The following is a 14025-nucleotide window of genomic DNA, read 5'->3' as shown; positions in this document are numbered from 1 at the left end:
TGGCAGTTGCCCCATCCATTTTTTGCCCCATCCATTTTTTTATTGCCTGACAAGTATTTGAGTCCCTGCTGCAGAGAAACCCCCCATAGCAGGATAAAACCACCTCCATGCTTTACTGGAGGAATGGTGGTATTTGGATGGTAAGCTGTAATGGATTTCCGCCAGACATATAGATTGGTGTTGAGGCCAAATAATAACATTTTTGTGTCATCCGACCATAAAGCCGTGTACACACGAACGGTTTGTCCGATGAAAACAGACCGTTTTCATCGGACAAACCGATCATGTGTGGGCACCATCGATCTTTTTTCCATCGGTGTTAAAAAATAGAACATGTTTTACATTTTTCCTATGGATAAAAAACCGATAGAAAAATCCGATCGTCTGTGTGGAACTCCATCAGATAAAAATCCACACATGCTCAGAATCAAGTCGACGCATGCTCGGAAGCATTAAACTTCATTTTTTTCGGCTCGTTGTAGTGTTTTACGTCACCGCGTTTTGGCACGGTCAGATTTTTGACTGATGGTGTGTAGGCAAGACTGATGAAAGTCAGCTTCATCGGATATCTGACGAAAAAATCCATCGCTAGATCGCGATGGGGCTCAAGTAAGTATTAATGGGGCTGCTGGATAGAGAAGGTTTTAGAACCACTTTAATTCTAGAATTTGAGATGTATGTTAAATGTAGTCTACGGTAGGCTGGCTCCCTAAAATGTAAATGAAAGCTTAGATTATTTGGGGTAAATTGGTACATTCTTTCTGCCTGAGACTATAACGCTTTATGAACTGTATTATGGAAAGCAGGGATGGTGTCTATTCCATTTGTGGAAAGCTACCACTTATGGGCGACAAGTATCTAACTAGTTTATTAGGAAGTGCGGGAGAGAATAACCTTCCATAATACCACATGGAGGGCTCCAGTGTCTACAAAATATCCCTTTAAACATTGAAATGTTACTTGAAAAAAAAGAATTACATTTTTTTTCTTTAAGACCTATGGGCAGAAGTGACTTTTGATGTCGCTTCCGCCCTCCCATGCTATGGAGCCGAGTGGGGACCATCTTCCCCATAGTCAGCAGCCAGGCATCCACAAGAGAGGACGCGACCATCTCCGCTGCTACTGGCAGGTCAGGTAAGCGGCGGAGATGACCAGATCGCGGCGGGAGGGGGGTGGGCACCTCTTTCGCTGCCGATAAAAGTGATCTCGTCGTGAATCCGCCATGGTGACCACCTTTATCCTAAAGAGAAACGCACAGCATTCCTGAAAATACCAGGGTTATGGCAGCTATCTGCTGGTATAACCCTGGTATTTAACGTCAAAGTACCAACGTATGGGTATGTCGTTTTGCATGAAGTGGTTAAACAAGGTAAGTTAAACAAAAATACCTGAACTCTCATATTTACACTAAAATGCAATATATATATATATATATATATATATATATATATATATATATATATTTTTTTTAATGTAATTTGAAAAACAAAATGGGAAGAAATGACTTTTGACGTCGCTTCCGCCCTCCCATGCTATGAAACCGAGTGGGGGCCATCTTCCATATAGTCAGCAGCCAGGCATCCACAAGAGAGGACGCGATCGTCTCCGCCGCTACCGGCGGGTCAGGTAATCGGCGGAGATGACCGGATCGTGGCGGGAGGGGGGTGATTACCTCTCCCGATAAAAATGATCTTGTGGCGAATCCACAGTGGAGACCACTTTTATCCTAAAGAGAAACGCACAGCATTCCTGAAAATACCGGGGTTATGGTACTTAGTATTTACTGGTACTGGTATTTAGCGTCAAAGTACCGACGTATGGGTATGTTGTTTTGCATGAAGTGGTTAAACAAGCTAAGTTAAACAAAAAGACCTCAGCTCTCATATTTACACTAAAATGCAATAAAAAATTTTTTTTATGTAATTTGAAAAACAAGATGTCCCTTTAAGAGCTATGGGCAGAAGTGACGTTTTGACGTCGCTTCCGCCCTGCAATGATATGGAGATGGGTGGGGGCCATCTTCCCCTCACTAGTATCCATGCCAAGCCAGGGGTATGACGTGATCACCTCCGCTGGTAAGCGGCAAAGGGCATTGGAGAGCGGCGGGGGGGGGCCTCTCCCGCTGATAAAAGTGATCTTGCTGTGAATCCGCTGCAGAGACCACTTTTATCTGAAAAAGGGCCGCCCACTGAAGAAGAGGGTTATGGTACTTTTCAGATCAGATCCATGCTTTTTGTAATTAAATGTGGAAAAGATGAAGTCTGATTGGTTGCTATGCCATAATGCAGTTGATTACAGCCATTGCCCTTGGCTCTACTTTAACCACTTAACCTCTGGAATATTTACCCCCCCTTCATGACCAGACCATTTTTTGCGATACAGAGTTACTTTAACCGACATTTGCGTCCTGTGTAAATTCATGGCGATCAGCAGGTGCCGGTGGTAATCCATTGGCCTGCACCCTGTGATCGACATCTGTGTTTAATCACAGTGCATCAATGCATTAATCACTACCCTGAAGTGTCAGATTATATACAAGGTACGTGATCTGGGGCAGCAAAGCCGCCTTGCCACCTTATATCTACTGTAGGTTATATGGTCGACAAATGGTTAATAAGTAGCTGTAGACACTGCACATACTACAAACGTTCAACAAACTTAAAAAATACATAAGATGTGTGTAGTTTTCCCCAGAGCTTAAAGGAACACTAAAGGTTCGTTTTTTATTTGATCAATTGATTGCTGTAAGCTAGAGCATTTAAATATCACTTACCTCGTTTTTCCTTTTGACCTCCAAAATACAGTAATCCAGGTTTGAAAATGCCATTTCCTGTCTCTCCTCTTCTTGCTTTCCACCAGCACCTGAGCCGTTTTGCATGGTGGAAAGCAGAATGTGCTCACCCCCTCCCTATGACTACAGCCCTGCGTGAAGATGCTCTCTTATCCCTCACAGGCATGGAGGCTAAGCCTAATGGGAACTGTAGTTCCCATTAGGCCGTGATGTAGCAAGAATGAATGCGCACCGCAAACCAGGAAGTCAGTGAGAATAATGATTCAGGAGTGACGGAGGTGAATAAAACAGCTCGATTTCAACAGGTATCAAACTAGTTATAATGCAAAACATTACTTTTTACTTTATCAGCTACTGTCAGACTTTAATTTAAGAGGAAAATATTTTTGTCTTTACAACCCCTTTAATGAGTGTGAAGAAATTTAGTTTTCGTAATTAATATCCAATCACATGCAAGGAGGGGGGGACAGCATTTTTGCTTGCACATGATTGGTCCATCTCAGTCACTAAGCTCTAGGAAAAATTTCCTTGCAAAGAAAACGGCCTATTTACCTTTAGTAGTAAATTAACCCCAGTATTTATAAACACTGTTGAATCGTATGCATTTACCTGCAGCTGTGCAAAAAAAAAATGTAAATACTTACCTATTTTGATCCCGCTCCTGTCCGGTCATGTGATCCAGCTACCGTGTGCCAGCCAGGGGTGACTTCAGGGGAATGGAGGGAGCACCAACAAGGGATGGCCCACATTAGAGTCTATAGGTTACTTCACCACTCTCAGGCATTCAAGCTATTGTTGAGTGCTCTCCCCTGCAGTCGGTGCTGGCTGACACAGGGGAGATCACGTGACTGGACAGGCCGAGCGGCCTGAAAATAGGTAAGTATACAGGTATTTTTTTCCACAGAGTAGTTACAATAGGTGTTAAGATAGGGGAGGGAGCAGTTTTAAGATTAGTTCGTTTTATCCTAGAATTCAAATACAAACAAAATATTCGGGACAAACACCAAAATAAAATTCACAAATCTTAAAAAGGTCAGGTCTGAGCATGAAGGCCTTTTACAAAATAATATAGAGTGGGTCTCTGGGGACAAAGAGAAGGCAAATGTATTAAATATATGTAGCGCCCCCTTACTTTCAGTATGGGCACTACGCTAAAGTTAGTGGGGAATGGGAGAGTTACCTTGCTCCCATTCACTATTTGGTCAAATTTTGGGACTTCTGTCATTCCATAAATGTCCACTGGGTCAGTCTGTGGTCCAGGGATGCAATATCATCCCTGGCCAGCAGTTGGCGCCAGAGGGATTCTGGCAGAGTAAGTTTCTCCAGCAGCCAATCAGAGGTGTTTTTACCTCTAAAATCTTTGCGGGGTCCCCATTCCAGGTGCAGCATCCACCTTCAGGGTGCGCGCATCCATGGACCCCGCCGGCGTGGCCCACCTGGCCATGATTGCAGACTACTTGGGACCTCACCCGGAGGTACCAGGGGACCCCAGCGACTTGCTGGGTTCCCGATTCCACTGAAAGGGTCCCAGGCTGGGTGCCATTCAATTGGGGAGTCGGTTTGAGGGGGACCCGGAGGCAGGTCGTCCAACAGAGCCTGAACAAACCAATTGGGGATCCGGTGACCAGAGTACTGACAGGTATGTTTGCTTTCATCTGGTGACCGCTGCAGAAATCTACTGGGAGGATTCGCTCCATCTATCTATCTAGCTCAGTTACTGTAATTGGCCTGAGGCAGAGGCCCGAGCCGGGTCTGTGAGAGAGGCCTGTTCCTCCCAGAAATCTTAAGGCCCCGTACACACGACCGAGTTTCTCGGCAGAATTCAGCCAGAAACTCGATCAGAGCTGTATTCTGCCGAGAAACCCGGTCGTCTGTACACTTTTGGCCGAGGAAACCGACAAGGATCTCGTCGGGCCAAATAGAGAACATGTTCTCTATTTCCTCGTTAGTCAATGAGGAAACTTGGCTCGCCGAGATCCTCGGTGGCTTCACAAGGAACTTGACGAGCAAAACGATGTGTTTTGCCCGTCGAGTTTCTCGGACGTGTGTACGGGGCCTAAGTGGCGTCTCGGCTGCCAGGCCTGTAAAGAGAGGTCTGTCTGGGGGCACTTTACCCACTCAGTTGGAGTGGCGACGAGTTACAAATTGGTACTACGCAGAGCAGTACTGACTGCTCTATTTAATATCCAGGCCTGATACTGCAAGGTTCTTCCTCTCTCTCTCTATTCATCAACTTTGTCCTTCCCAATTGATGTTCATGTTGGCCGTGTTGGCCTGGAAAATAAAGCATTGGAAAAACCCTTTATTCACTGTCTGGACCTTCGCTCACTGTTTGTCTCTACAATTGCACCCCTAGAGAACGCCAGGGTAACTTAATAGGCCGATCCCAAATCAAACAGCGGCTCCTTCGGGGGTAGCGCTACATATATATTTCAGCTTTGTGTTTACAAAGGAGCATGGGGAAGCTTATGTCCATAACGGGGTAATATTGACACAGCCCCAAATTATCCACAATGGCTCAAAAGTAACATGGTTCAGAAATATGAATGTGAAATAAAGCACATGGACCAGATGGTACACCCACGGATCTTAAAAGAATTGAGATCTGTTATTTCAAAGGGACTCGCTAATAACTGGAATGGTACCACTGGATTGGCGTAGGGTGAATGTGGTGCCTATATTTAAAAAGGGACCAAAGTCTTTACCAAGTAACTATGGACCTGTTAGTTTAACTTCTATAGTTGGGGAGATACTGGGGAGTTTAATAAAAGACCACATAGATGAGTTCTTGCTGGAAAAAAAAATTTTAAGCAACAACAGTAACAATAACAGAAAGTATGGATCCGTGAAAGTCAGAAGTTGTCAAACAAATCTGATTTATTTTTATGAAGAGGTAAGTAAAACCTTAGACAAAGGAGTGGCTGTGGATGTGGTAAACTTGGATTTTGCAAAAGCGTTCGATACAGTTCCGCACACACGGCTCATGTGTAAGGTAAAGTCTACAGGTCTGTAAATGGATAGAAAACTGTCTAAAAGACCAAATTCAGAGAGTAGTGGTTAATCATTCTTACTCTGAAGGGTCTGAGGTTATCAGTTGTGTACCTCAGGGTTCACTGTTAGGACCCTTACTTTTTAATATGTTTATAAATGATATTGGGTCTGGAATTAAAAGTTCAATTTTAGTATTTGCAGATGACACCAAGCTATACAGTGGAAAATGTCTCCAATTTACAAGCCAACCTCAATGCTCTGTTTAATTGGGCAACTATGTGGCAAATGAGGTTTAATGTAGATAAATGTAAAGTTATGCACTCGGGGTAAGAGAATCAATGCATCATACATACTAGAGGGAGTACAACTGGGGGGATCAATGGTGGAGAAGGATCTGGGTGTTTTGGTAGATCATAATCTTAATAATGGCATGCAATGCCAAGCTTTAGTAACCAATGTGAGCAAAGTCCTTTCTTGTTGTTAAGAGAGGTATGGACTCCAGAAAGAGAGATATAATTTTGCCCCTGTACAAAGCATTAATAAGACCCCATCTGGAATAAATAAAGAGGCAAAGAGGAGCTTACTGTAGCTATGAGGAAAGATTGGAGGAACTGAATTTTTTCTCTCTTGAGAAGAGAATAAGGGGGGATAGGATCAACATGTACAAATACATAAGTGGGCCATATAGTGAACTTGGTGTTGAGTTATTCACTTTAAGGTCATCACAGAAGACAAGGGGGCACTCTTTACGTCTAGACGAAAGGAGATTTAATCTCCAAATACAGAAAGTTTTCTTCACAGAAAGAACTGTGGAAATGTGGAATAGACTTCCTCAAGAGCTGGTTCTGGCCAGCTCAGTAGCTTGCTCTAAAAAAAACGCTTGGATTATTTTCTAAATGAACATAATGGGCCAAATTCTCAAAAAGTCTGCGTAACTTAAATTTCAGCAGTTAAGTTACACTGACTTAAAATTTCTACCTAAGTGCCTGATCGTCAAAGCACTTAGGTAGAAATTACACGCTGTGTAACTTAAGTGCCGCCGTCGTAAGGCGGTCCTCCTCTCCTGGGGGCGTTTAAAATTTAAATGAGGCGCGCTCCCGCGCCGGCCGTACTGCGCATGCGTGTGACGTAATTTTCCCGACGTGCAGCGCGCGAACGTAATTAACGCCGGTCGGCTTTGAGAATTTCGACGGGACACTAAAGTTGCGACGGGTGAAAAAAAAAGACGCGCTGGGAAAACAAATAATTTAAAACAAAATGTCAGCGTCGCTCAGCATGCATTCCTGAGAGGGAGAACTCCATGCCAATTTTCAAAGAAAAAAACGGCATGGGTTCCCCCCCCAGGAGCATACCAGGCCCTTAGGTCTGGTATGGGTTGTAAGGAGACCCCCCCACGCCGAAAAATTGACATAGGGGGTCCCCCTACAATCCATACCAGACCCGTATCCAAAGCACGCTACCCGGCCGGTTAGGAATGGGAGTGGGGACGAGCGAGCGCCCCCCCCCTCCTGAGCCGTGCCAGGCCGCATGCCCTCAACATGGGGGGGTTGGGTGCTCTGGGGCAGGGGGGCGCACTGCGGGCCCCCCCACCCCAGAGCACCCTGTCCCCATGTCGATGAGGACAGGACCTCTTCCTGACAACCCTTGCCATTGGTTGTCGGGGTCTGCGGGCGGGGGCTTATCGGAATCTGGGAGTCCCCTTTAATAAGGGGGCCCCCAGATACCGGCCCCCCACCCTAAGTGAATGGATATGGGGTACATCGTACCCCTATCCATTCACCTGGAGGCAAAAAGTAAAATTTAGTAAACACACAACACAAGGCTTTTTAAAATAATTTATTATTCTGCTCCGGATGCCCCCCCTGTCTTCGTTATTAGCTCAATTAGCAGGGGGGCTTCTTCTTCCACTCTCCGGGGGTCTTCCGCTCTCCGGGGGTCTTCCGCTCTCCGGGGGTCTTCTCCGCTCTCCGGGGGGGGCTTCTCCGGACTCCGGGGGGCTTCTTCCATCTTCTCCCCTCTTCCGCTGTTGACTCGGCGAACCCCGGTTCTTCTGCAGATGTCCGGTGCCTTCTTCTTCATCGCTGGCTGCCTGCTATGTTTGTGTGTTAGCTCGATTTCAAACAGGCAGCCGGCGCGGTCTTCTGTGACGTCAGGGTCTTGTCTTCTGTTCTTCCGATGTTGACTCGTCGCCTGTTGTCGCTGTAATGATGGAAGCGCGCCTTGCATCACATTTATATAGGCATCACCGTCCCATCATGCTCCGGTAGGTACCCACGTGGTGGGTGCCTACCCACGTGCACCCACCACGTGGGTACCTGCCGGAGCATGATGGGACGGTGATGCCTATATAAATGTGATGCAAGGCGCGCTTCCATCATTACAGCGACAACAGGCGACGAGTCAACATCGGAAGAGGGGAGAAGACCAGAAGACCCTGACGTCACAGAAGACCGCGCCGGCTGCCTGTTTGAAATCGAGCTAACACACAAACATAGCAGGCAGCCAGCGCTGAAGAAGAAGGCACCGGAGAGCTGCAGAAGAACCGGGGTTCGCCGAGTCAACAGCGGAAGAGGGGAGAAGATGGAAGAAGCCCCCCGGAGTCCGGAGAAGCCCCCCCGGAGAGCGGAGAAGACCCCCGGAGAGCGGAAGACCCCCGGAGAGTGGAAGAAGAAGCCCCCCCTGCTAATTGAGCTAATAACGAAGACAGGGGGGGCATCCGGAGCAGAATAATAAATTATTTTAAAAAGCCTTGTGTTGTGTGTTTACTAAATTTTACTTTTTGCCTCCAGGTGAATGGATAGGGGTACGATGTACCCCATATCCATTCACTTAGGGTGGGGGGCCGGTATCTGGGGGCCCCCTTATTAAAGGGGACTCCCAGATTCCGATAAGCCCCCGCCCGCAGACCCCGACAACCAATGGCAAGGGTTGTCGGGAAGAGGTCCTGTCCTCATCGACATGGGGACAGGGTGCTCTGGGGTGGGGGGGCCCGCAGTGCGCCCCCCTGCCCCAGAGCACCCAACCCCCCCATGTTGAGGGCATGCGGCCTGGCACGGCTCAGGAGGGGGGGGGCGCTCGCTCGTCCCCACTCCCATTCCTGACCGGCCGGGTAGCGTGCTTTGGATACGGGTCTGGTATGGATTGTAGGGGGACCCCCTACGTCGATTTTTCGGCGTGGGGGGGTCTCCTTACAACCCATACCAGACCTAAGGGCCTGGTATGCTCCTGGGGGGGAACCCATGCCGGTTTTGAATTTAAAAATTGCCGTGGAGTTCTCCCTCAGGAATGCATACCAAATGCCGTCGCTGGAATGGGCCTTTACAAGGTTTGGCTAACTTTCCACATTATAAAACCAGCCCTAGTTTTGCGCCGGCAAATTCGGAACTTAGGCAGAAATCAAAGTGCTGAAATGCTTTGAAAATCTGCTTAAGTCCTCATTTGCATACGCAAAGCTGCATTTCAATGAGAAATGCCCCCAGTGGCGGATGCGGTACTGCATCCTAAAATCTGACCGTGTAAGTGTCTTACACATGTCAGATTTTCTGCCTAACTTTGGAAAAAGCCTTTTGAGAATCGTTTCCAAAGTTAGGCACAGGGATACGCAGGCTGAACAGCAGTTAAGTCTGCGTATCTCTTTTGAGAATTTGGCCCAATATAACTGGATACTAACACTTACAGGTAAAGTTTATCCAGGGAATATCTGATTGCCTCTCGGGGGATCAGGAAGGATTTTTTTACCCTGCTGGAGCAATTTGGATCATGCTTTGTTTGGATTTTTCGCCTTCCTCTGGATCAACTGTGGGTATAGGGCTGTCTTTCTCCTTTTATTGGCTGAACTAGATGGACTTGTGTCTTTTCTCAACCTGACTAACTATGTAAAACTGTATATGGTTCTCATACAGGACATGGCTTTCAGTACTACTAATTTGTAAAAAATAGTAGTCAATAAACAGTTTATAAATCTAACTACATTTCTATATTCATTTTTAAAAGCTTAGCAAAACGTATGGACCCATGTACACTTTTTATCTTGGTTCTCGCCCCACTGTGGTGATGTGCGGATATGAGATTTTAAAGGAAGCTCTAATAGACCATGCTGAAGAATTCAGTGGGAGGGGAGACTTTCCAGCAGTCCAACAGTACAGCAAGGGAAATGGTAAGTGAACCAGTAATTAAAGACAATGCCTTGAAAATGCACCAAAACTTTCCTTAGTATTGTGATAGATCTAGATAAAATTTCTATTTGATAAGTTGAGCTTATTCTTTTATTAGAACCACTAAAATGTTTTAATGTCTTTTATATTTTCATATTGTTTCTATATTGTTGTTTTTTTATATTTATTTTTATATATGCATATGTATGTATGAGAATGATCAATACTGATTATTTTCCTTGATAAGTTTTGTCAGATACGTTTTTAAAGTATATTTCAACTTGGATGGACATACAGAGAGAGCTATTAAAATAAAAAAGCAGCTCCATCCCCCTCACTCACTACGTGTCCCCCCTCCCTCCTAAATTCCTCATTCCAAAGAACAATTATGGACTTGGTTGTAAGAGGAAGTCACCCCTCCCCCCTTGTCTGCTTACTGAGAGAACTTTTTATGACACGTGGATTTGCAAGAAGAGCATGGAAAGTACTTGTGAGAAGAGTATGGAATAGGAAAGACCCCTATATGAACTGACCTATGAGGATAGAGTGGGTGTATCTGTATTATGTGAACCAATCAATGTATGCTTTGTGATTTCATATGGTAAATAAAACTAAAGTGAGGAGGGTTTCTCCTTCCTGTTGGGACCAAGCTAAAAGGTGAGCAGATGTAGTTTCCTTGTCTGATCTATATATCTCACCTTATGAATTTGAATCAGACGGCAGGATGGGTTAGCCCTGAGATTGGATCAGGGATCAAATTGCTATCAGTATATGTATGCTTGCCTTCAAAAACTTTACAAATTTTTCAGCCAACATCAATACTGTATATAAAATATGTCTTCATACTTGCCACATGCCAGCTCAAAGTTTGAATCTAATTCCGCGTACACATGGTCAGAATTTCCGACAACAAATGTTCGATGTGAGCTTTTGGTTGGATATTCCAACCGTGTGTATGCTCCATCGGATTTGTTGTCAGAATTTCCGACAACAAATGTTTGAGAGCTGGTTCTCACATTTTCAGGGAATGGGACCTTCATGCTTGAATAAGGGTCTGGTAGGGATTTTTGTGTATGGACCTTATATTTTTTTTCTTGTTTTTTTGCATGCCCCCCCTAAAATCCATACCAGAAGCAAAGAGTCGAATGTAAAGTTTGGGGGGTCCCACATCTTCTTTCTAATCTTGTATGGGGTCTCCCTTTGACATCAATACCAGATCCTCATTAAAGGATAAGGATCTGTAATGTAATTTTAGGGGGAACCCCACAACATTATTTTTACTTGCATGAAGTCCCCTATTAACAATTATACCAGACCTTGATCTAAGATAAGGGTCTGGTATAGATGAAGGGAATCCCTGGAAGCTTTGTTTGCAAAGAAAGCAGATGGTAGCTGTCATTTACCGGCAGATGGTAGCTGTCATTTTTTTTTCTTTGTAGATGTTAGTTTTACTATACTGTAGTACAGATGCAATAGGGACATTATTTAAAGGAACTTTGCATTTTTAATGTTTCATTTGAATCAATTGTCTATAACCACTGTTTCCAGTGACCAGGTTTTTAAACACATTGCTAAAGCACTGCTATAGTGCCCAGGACTTGAATTTGTTCAGTTGGCAATGGGCTTTCAAGTGGAAGTGGCTGGGAAGCCACCATCATTCATGGTTAACTCTAAAATAATAACATGTAAAGACTTTTAAAACAATGCCTATGGGCAGTATATGACCAGCTTAGGTCAGTCACTGTGCAACCTGAAATAAGTGTTTCTTTTAAAAATAAATTTTTAGATAAACTTTATAAAATATAGAAATGTTATATAAAGTAAACAGTTTACATTTAAATGACCAAAAACAATAATGGTTTCTCTTAAAATATATTATTATAAATTACAAACATGTATAAATGTAAAATAAAGTTTCTCCTTTTCTAAAGCAAAAATCTACATCGGTAATGTTAATAGCTGGTGATTTCTGTCTTCAGGGATTGTGTACGGGACAGGAGAAAGATGGAGGCAGCTTCGACGCTTTGCTATCCATACTTTGAAGAATTTTGGAATGGGGAAGAGGAGCCTGGAGGAAAGGGTGAAAGAGGAGGCCCAGTATCTAATAGCAGAGTTCCGAAAAAGTGAAGGTAAAGCAGGCAATGGCATTTACCACTACAGTATGTTCTTCCAGAAAGAAAATATGCAGAAACTGGAACTTTATATATAGATGGACAGCTTTTAATTACGCTTTACTGGCTGTAAAATTTGGAGAAAAATGCATTTGAACAGGCATAGCCACCCCCACGAAGGCCCGAAGAAGATTTCTGACTTTAGCTGATTCTCCCCCAAACAGTACAGAGGCCACCATCTACCCAAGCAGCAGTCCATTCACTCTGGCACCAATAAATTAGGGGTTGTCTTTCTGTGATTTATAGAACTTGCAACGGGGGTGGGGGTTAGGGCATAGGTTATTCCAAAAAGGTTAGCAATTGGCTGAGAGAGGACAATCTTCTCATTAAGCAACTAGAAATATTGAACAGTTCAAGGTCTCACAGCTGGGGACCATGAGGCAAGTTTTTGGCATCTGGTTATCCTGCACCACTGCACAGCTATTGGCACCCAGTGCAATCTCAAGAACACTGCATGGTACAGGAGGGCACTGTTCTCAAAGCTCACAGTCTAGGACACTGCTGAGGACAGTGAAGTGCCAGTACTTTCAGACCCTATGAGAGCAGTCTCAGTCCAAGCTACCTCTGACATTTATATTATAGTGCCAAAAGTATTTATGACGCCTACCTTTACACACACACATGAACTTTAATGGCATCCCAGTCTTTGTCCGTAGGGTTCAATATTGAGTTGGCTCTCCCTTTGCAGCTATAACAGCTTCAACTCTTCTGTGAAGGCTGTCTACAAGATTTATGAGTGTATCTATGGGAATGTTTGACCATTCTTCCAGAAGCGCATTTGAGAGGTCAGGCACTGATGTTGGACAATAAGACCTGGCTTCTCTCTAATTCATCCCAAAGGTGTTCTATCTGGTTAAGGTCAGGACTCTGTGCAGGCCAGTCAAATTCCTCCACCCTAAACTCGCTCATCCACACTATATTGCCAAAAGTATTTGGCCACCCCTCAAAATCATTTGGTGGAGGGGGGGGATTATGGTGTGGGGTTGTTTTTCAGGGGTTGGGCCCCTTAGTTCCAGTGAAGGGAACTTTAAGGCATCAGCATACCAAGACATTTTGTATAATTTCATGTTCCCAACTTTATGGGAACAGTTTGGGGATGGCCTCTACCTGTTCCAACATGACTGCGCACCAGTGCACAAAGCAAGGTCCATAAAGACATGGAGCAAGCATGCTGAGGTTCCCAGTGAATGGCTGTGCAGTGATGGCGTGTCAGGACAAGTCTGATCATTGAAGAAGAGCAGGTTGAGATTCTACCACAGCTAGAGAACTGATCACAGTGTGTTCCCCTGCTTAGTGTGGTCAGCCTTTAACAGGAAAGCTGAGTGATTGGCAGGAACAACAGGGATTTCATACAAAGGAAGCAATACAAAGAGAACAGGATACTTTTTCATACAAGTACATGGTACAGCAGGCACATATCAGGAATATGGAATGTTGGGTTTACATACTCTGAACCAGTTTCATATATTTATTTTTCAGGTAAGCCCCTTGACCCTACTTTTGGATTCAGCTCGGCAGGCTCTAACATAATCTGTTCTCTAGTGTTTGGAGACCGATTTGACTACAGAGATGAAGAATTTATGAATTTGCTTTACTTGATAAACAACAGTTGGCACCTTATGAGCTCCACATGGGGACAGGTGAGGGTTTGATAGGATGATGTATAAAATGTATAATAAAATGTGATATTAAACAAACTGCCATAAGCTTGGTAACAATCTAATGAGCATCACTTTCAGTAAGCATTTACAAAACAGTCATGTAGCATTGAGAAAATGTTTTGAAGAACTTAAAGCAGTGTTCCGCCCCCAATTTTTATTTTTTTTTTAAACCAGCAGCTACACATACTGCAGCTGCTGGTATTTAATAAATGGACACTTACCTGTCCTGGAGTCCAGCGATGTCAGCACCCGCAGCT

At 44.5% G+C, this 14025-nt stretch overlaps 1 protein-coding gene across 1 annotated transcript in view; it reads left to right on the top strand.

The window, feature by feature from the left end:
- Window positions 1–14025, top strand: part of LOC120913318 (cytochrome P450 2F2-like) — a 37880-nt gene that overhangs the window by 1900 nt on the left and 21955 nt on the right. The window contains exons 2-4 of the mRNA XM_040323186.1: window positions 9776–9938; window positions 11916–12065; window positions 13587–13747. Coding sequence (XP_040179120.1) covers window positions 9776–9938; window positions 11916–12065; window positions 13587–13747 — 474 coding nt within the window. The remainder of the gene's footprint in view (window positions 1–9775; window positions 9939–11915; window positions 12066–13586; window positions 13748–14025) is intronic.

Source organism: Rana temporaria, chromosome 9 (assembly GCF_905171775.1).
Source record: "Rana temporaria chromosome 9, aRanTem1.1, whole genome shotgun sequence".
In the NCBI taxonomy this organism is placed as follows: domain Eukaryota; kingdom Metazoa; phylum Chordata; class Amphibia; order Anura; family Ranidae; genus Rana; species Rana temporaria.
Note: the sequence above shows the minus strand (reverse complement) of the source record. Positions and strands in the feature narration are given on the sequence as shown.